This window comes from Balaenoptera ricei, chromosome 14 (assembly GCF_028023285.1).
Source record: "Balaenoptera ricei isolate mBalRic1 chromosome 14, mBalRic1.hap2, whole genome shotgun sequence".
Taxonomy (NCBI): domain Eukaryota; kingdom Metazoa; phylum Chordata; class Mammalia; order Artiodactyla; family Balaenopteridae; genus Balaenoptera; species Balaenoptera ricei.
In genome coordinates this window covers 66,801,542-66,807,541 of record NC_082652.1, presented here as the reverse complement: position 1 = coordinate 66,807,541, position 6,000 = coordinate 66,801,542, and the positions used below count along the sequence as shown (strand labels likewise).

Below are 6,000 nucleotides of genomic sequence, written 5' to 3'. Positions count from 1 at the left end.
GGAGTGACCTTCCCTGGACCGCCCTGCCTACCTCTGGGTCAAAGCAGGGTAGGGAGAGTTCCCAGCTTCCCGGGGCTGCTGGTAACTAGCTCTCTCCAAAATCCCGACAAGTACTTTCCCACTCATGGGCTCTCCAGCCGTTGGCCCTGGAGACGCTGTTCACACACTGGAACCACTGAATGGGACAGTATAATGCTCGTGCCATTAACCTTGGATCAGACTAGTCACCCTTTGTGCACTATCGCCTTGGTTCCTCAACCGGACTGTAAGCTCCTGGGGGCCGGGGATGCCGTCTCCCTGGCTGTTGTCTCCTCCAGCACCTGCACTGGCAGGTACTCTGTACAGATGCTCTTGGTCTGAGTGAGATCCTTGAGTCACCCTCCTTCCAGAAGCCATGACCCCCACTCTCTGCCTGCAGGGGTCCAGAGCAGCCATCCCTCCACCTGACAGCTCCACGTGTGCTAGAAGGTTCTACCTCAAGCCAAAATGTGCCTCCACATCATTTTTACCCATTGGCCCTGGTTTCACCCTTTGTAGCAACAATGCAGACTCAAATTTTCTTAACCTTATGGAATTTCTTCATATATAAGTATCCTGTTCCCCTTAGTCTTCTCTTATTGATATAAAGGCATTGAGACTGGGGCAAGGGGTGAGGGGAGGGGGAGGCTTTGAGGGCAGTGCAAATGAGAGAGAGAAGCAGTGAGCAGGAGGGGCAAAGGAAGAGAGCAGAATTCTAGCTGAGCTGGTGTTTTCCACAGATGGACAAAGAAAGTTGGGTTGGGGTTGGAATTTGGTGGACTTTCACATCTCCATTCTCTTGTCCTCCCATCTCTCTGCTCCCTTTGAGATTCAGAAAAATTAGGGAGTGGTTCAGAAAAACACACTGTACGGTGTCACTTGGAACTTCCAGGTCTTGTCTCCCACCACCCCCATCCCTAAACCCCAAGGAGGTTCCCAGGAGAGAGCACAGAATGCGTTGGGCAGAGAGTGTTAATCCTCACAACATCTAGGTGAGGTAGAAGAGGTGGAAATGGGGATGCACTGTTGTTTCTCCCCACTGTAAGGAGAAGGAAACTGAGGCACAGAGAAAGAAAGGTTATCAAAGAGTCAGAGAAAGAGCCAGAGGCTAGGAACGCAGGGCCTCCCAAACCCAGCCAAGGTGGTCTCTGGGCCAGGGACATCTCTGAGGGACTCCATCAGGATTTGAGACATTCCAAAGGAAGCTCAAGATCCTCCTCGAGGTCCACGGTGTTTGACCTCAGCCCTTGCGTGCTAGCTGAGAGCACTTTGGCCAAGACCAGGTGTCCATCACCTATGCTACTTTATCTTTAGCATCTGGTTGATTTTTTGCATTAGAGAGGCAGTGGCCAAATTGCCTCTTTGTGACAGGGCATAAGCACAGCCGAAAGGAAGAAGCTGGCGTGAGCAGGGGTATCCTGGCTCCGAGGAACCTGGGGCAGCTCTAGCTGAAAGCTGACGCCTCCTGGTTCAGTGTGGAACTGGGGGGAGGGGGGGATGGTTGGAGCTAAGTAGATGGGCTCTGGAAGTGGGGAGCCCTCCTTCAAGACAGACTTCTCCCCTTCGCCTACTCAAATGCTGCCTTCCCAACCCCGGCTGAGCCCCTCAGAGGCCCATCTAAGTCCCCATCTGCTCCTTTTCCAGTCCTCCTCTTTCCTGGACGCCCCTCCACGCTCCGTGCACTGTAAACATGAGAAAAACAAAAGCCAAGAGAAAACAAAAACAAAACGAGAACCCCCTCCCGCCTCCCAACCTGGGTGAAAAAAAATCATCCTTTTTCACCGTAAACAGGATTTGGCTTTTTTCTTCACCTTTGATTCCTTTTTCCTTTTCTCTCGTAAAGACGGGAAGATTCGGGCTGTCGTTGGTTGGTTCAGTCAGGCACCAAAACAAGAAACTCAATGAGAACTATTTGGTGCGGATTCGGTAACAGCGACATGTCCACCACAGATGACTAGAGCACCACACACGACATTTTTCTTAAGCTAACATGCTCTGGCTGCCATCCACAGAATTAGCTAGAGACCCCTACATGGTTTCTACGTGGTCAAGAGGTATATATACAATCCTTCAAAGGACAGGATTGAGGGGCCGGGCTATCAGCTAGGACCTGCAGGATCACATGTAGATTCTCAGCAGCATGGGCCCCCCCTTCCCACCCCTGCTCCGGGCACTGCCAGCTCCCTCCCTCCCGCAAAGCAGGCGGATGGACATGGACGGACGGACGGGGCAGTCACCACTCTGGACAGGTGGGCTTCCCCCACCCCCTCCTTTCCTCAGACACGGATACCACCAACTCCTCTTTCCACAAAATGTGCTTGCAGGCTTATCCTCTACATCAAATGGCTCAGAAGGCAAAGTTTGGCTGCAAGGGCTATGGCCGTGGGGGGACCTGGTGAAGGAAAATGGGGCGTCCACTGGCTAATTCCTCCCTCAGCTGTCAGCTCCCAGTTGTGTCTCAATGTCCACTCGGCAGATGGGGCATTTCTTGCTCATGGCGAGCCACTGGTCCACACACAGTTGGTGAAAGAGATGCATACAGGGTAGGCGCCTGCAAGAGAGGAGGGTAAGTCGGAGGAATGGTCAAGGAGAAGGGCCCCGGGCTGTGCCAGGAGCCAAGGGACACTGACTGCTCGGGGAACCAGGAGACTCACTCCCAGGACCACTGGGCGACCGGCCAAACAAGGTTTTGGGGGCTCTGCCATGGAGTGAGGCTGTGGCTGGGATGGGAATTCATGACAGGAAGGAAAGCCCCAAGGCCCTCCTCCTCCTGGTCCTCCAGATCAACCTGAAATGAAGCCAGGACTTTGTCTGAGATCCATTCAGGCCAAATGTCTCTCTGTTCTCCTAGCTTTGTGTCCGGGAGTCCACCCCATGGGCACCACACATCTAGAATGTTCCACACCCCACCTTCCTAGGTTGTCCTTCCTAGGACAACCACAGAGCACACTGTGCACACTTGGCACGTTCACACACGTGCACAGGCCAACAAGCACCCCTGACACACGGTGCAGGACTAATCACCAATCCCCATGAAGGAAGAGGGGGGACTCAAAAGGCGGGGCTCCTACCTCACATCTTCTCCATCTTCCAGCAGAGACAGACAGATGGTGCATTTCTCATCTGTGTCCGACTCCTCCCCCTCTTCCTTCTTGCCCTTGCTGTCCTGGGGTCTTCGCTGTGTGAAGCAGAGGAAGAGCACCAACTCACCTGGTGGCCCCCGTCTTTCATCCACAGCCTCCCCCTCCCTTTCAGCCTCTTTTCCCTGTGAGTCAGTCGCTTTTTAAGTTCTGAAGTAACACCCAGACTTCTGTGCGCTTCCCAGACCCTCCTCCCTGCCTCCTCCCCATGCCCCCTCCTTGCTTCAGGATACAGAGTGCAGGAGTGGAGCAGAGCAAGGGCCCAAGCAGTTTTTGTGGTTCCAGGCAATTTATGTCCCAGGTATAAACTTTATACTGTCCTAGAGGCATAGAGTTTAGAAAGGAATTGAGTACCTAATGAACCCATCTTTGGAAAACTATGGCTTGTGCATAAACAGCTTCCTCTTCTCTAGTCCCCTCATGCTGTCCACTCCTCCTTACATCCTTTCCAGCCTATATCCTTGCCTCCAGACTTCTCCCTCCACTTTCAGGTTCAGCATGCTTCATCTATCCATCCGTCCATCCATCCTTCCATCCATTCATTCTTCTTTCCCTTCCTTCCTCCCTCCCTCCCTCCCTCCCTTCCTTCCTTCCTTCCTCTCTTTCTCTCAACTAATGTCTATTCACTTATTCATTCATTACTAGATGAAGGCAGATTTCCTCCACTGGGCATTACCTCCTATAATTTTTTTAAAAAGGTATTAATTTTTAAAAAAGGTAAGCACTAGTTCTAATACCATGTTAGACATCATGCAAGCACTCTGTTTAGAATTGTTGACTTTAATTGTCCTGTTTTAAATTCTGTGCTAATTATTTGAAGATAGTTAACTACTATGTAGAAAGTTCCAGGTTCTTAGATGGTGTGGACCATGGCTCACCCTTCTTTAGATACTGCCCCACACTTGGTCAAGTACAAGGCACATCATTGGTGCTTAAAAAAATATTCTGGGGAGGAAGGAATCTAATCAGTGAATGGAATCAGCCCACTTTCTTGTTCCCATCTCCATGCTATGCAGTGAAACATTCTGATAATACCCACGGGAGGAAAACTAAACCTTTTCTCCCCTCTTCAGGGATAAGCAGACTTAAAGGTCATTTTGCCAAGAGAAATCTGAAGAGTCACAAGATAAAGACCACCCAGAGAGTGACTATGACCTTCGGGCCAGGCCTAAATGCCAGGTCTCCCCAGTCTGGTCCCTGGTCCGCAGCTCCGGAGTCTGAAGTAGTCTGGGGAATTGTGTAACCTCATTAGAACATACAAGAAAATCTATACCTTCTGCTCTCAGCCTCCCTGTGCCCTATACACCCCACTGCAATAAGTTTACCCTTAACCAGAAAATCAGAATTACATCCATAGTCCCATATAATTGTCATGGGTTTGGAGTGTGAATGGAGTCATGATGATCTGCCTGCCTAAGAACCCAGCTCTGTTTGCTGGCGGAGTGGCCTTCTTTTAGTTGGCCCTTTGAGAAAAGGGAGTTCCATAAAAAATACCATTGAGACTATTTTCTATTGTTTTCTCCCATCATTATTCAGGATTTCCTTTTTTTTAAATTTTATTTATTTATTTATTTATGGCTGTGCTGGGTCTTCGTTTCTGTGTGAAGGCTTTCTCTAGTTGTGGCAAGTGGGGGCCACTCTTCATCGCGGTGCGCGGGCCTCTCATTATCGCGGCCTCTCTTGTTGCGGAGCACAGGCCCAGCAATTGTGGCTCACGGGCCCAGTCGCTCCGTGGCATGTGGGATCCTCCCAGACCAGGGCTCGAACCCGTGTCCCATGCATTGGCAGGCAGATTCTCAACCACTGCACCAGCAGGGAAGCCCCAGGATTTCCTTTTTATAGTTAATAATTTTAACTTAATAGTCCTACCTTGTTTTACTATATCTAATCTATATTTCTTTAAACTATATTGTCTCTTTTCAAATCTTATTCTATTTCTTCCTTTGTATTTTTAATCTTTTAGGTCTTCCAGTTTTTGTCTTCTCTTTTCATTATCTATGTAACTTTTATTTTAACTATAAGTTTCTTCAGCATTTTTAATTTAGTATGTATTTTAAAGGTTCCCACACAGAACCTTATGTGGGAACTGTCCCTTTTGCCCTTACCTTCTCATTTTCATTAACATTCCATTTTCACTTTGATGTTATTGACATTAATTTTATATGTAATTTTCATATCTTTTCCTAATTCTTGTTTTTTTATATTTTCTTTTTGGCTATATTTTTATTTATTCTATTCGTATCATTGCTATTTTAAAATATCCTTTTTTGTTTTATATTATTTTACTCTCAGTTTAAATTTTTTAATTTTTTTTATATTTTGGGGGATCTTAAATGTTATCATTTTGCATTTTTAATTCTTCTTATTCCTGTTTTTATAATATTTTATTCCCCTAAGTCTCCTTTTATTCTCATAATTTTTTTAGCTCAACTCTTTATCTCATTGGTTCAGTCCATTTTCCCTTTTCATTTTTAGCATTAGTTCTTTTCCTTATCTCCTCTCGGCCTGTTGAAGTAATGACAGCTGAAGTGTGCATCTCTGGCAAGAGTGAGCCCACCCTGGTCAGGAAGGTAGAAGTTCTTCCCGGGCTCCTGAACGCACCTCACTCCCTTCCACGTCCTTCTCCAGAAGCTTCAAGCTCTCCCTCCAGAGAATGATCATTTTCTCCATGCAGATGACACGCTTAATTACTGAAATACTGTTGTTTCCTCTATTAACATACTATCCATGACTGACACATAATAGATGTGTCAGTAAATGTTGATTGGAATCACTGATGGATAAATCCAGTGCCTCAATGAGGAGCTGCATAGACCAAGGTTCATGTCTTTGACATTGACAC

At 47.6% G+C, this 6,000-nt stretch overlaps 1 protein-coding gene across 2 annotated transcripts in view; it reads right to left on the bottom strand.

The window, feature by feature from the left end:
• Positions 1-2,243: 2,243 nt before the first annotated feature.
• The window catches only part of ARK2C (arkadia (RNF111) C-terminal like ring finger ubiquitin ligase 2C), a 102,378-nt gene continuing 98,621 nt past the window's right edge, over positions 2,244-6,000 (bottom strand). For both annotated transcript variants that reach the window (XM_059894417.1, XM_059894419.1), the window contains exons 7-8: positions 3,090-3,196; positions 2,244-2,569 (exon numbers count right to left, since the gene is read on the bottom strand). In XM_059894417.1, coding sequence (XP_059750400.1) covers positions 2,452-2,569; positions 3,090-3,196 — 225 coding nt within the window. In that variant the 3' untranslated portion in view covers positions 2,244-2,451. The remainder of the gene's footprint in view (positions 2,570-3,089; positions 3,197-6,000) is intronic.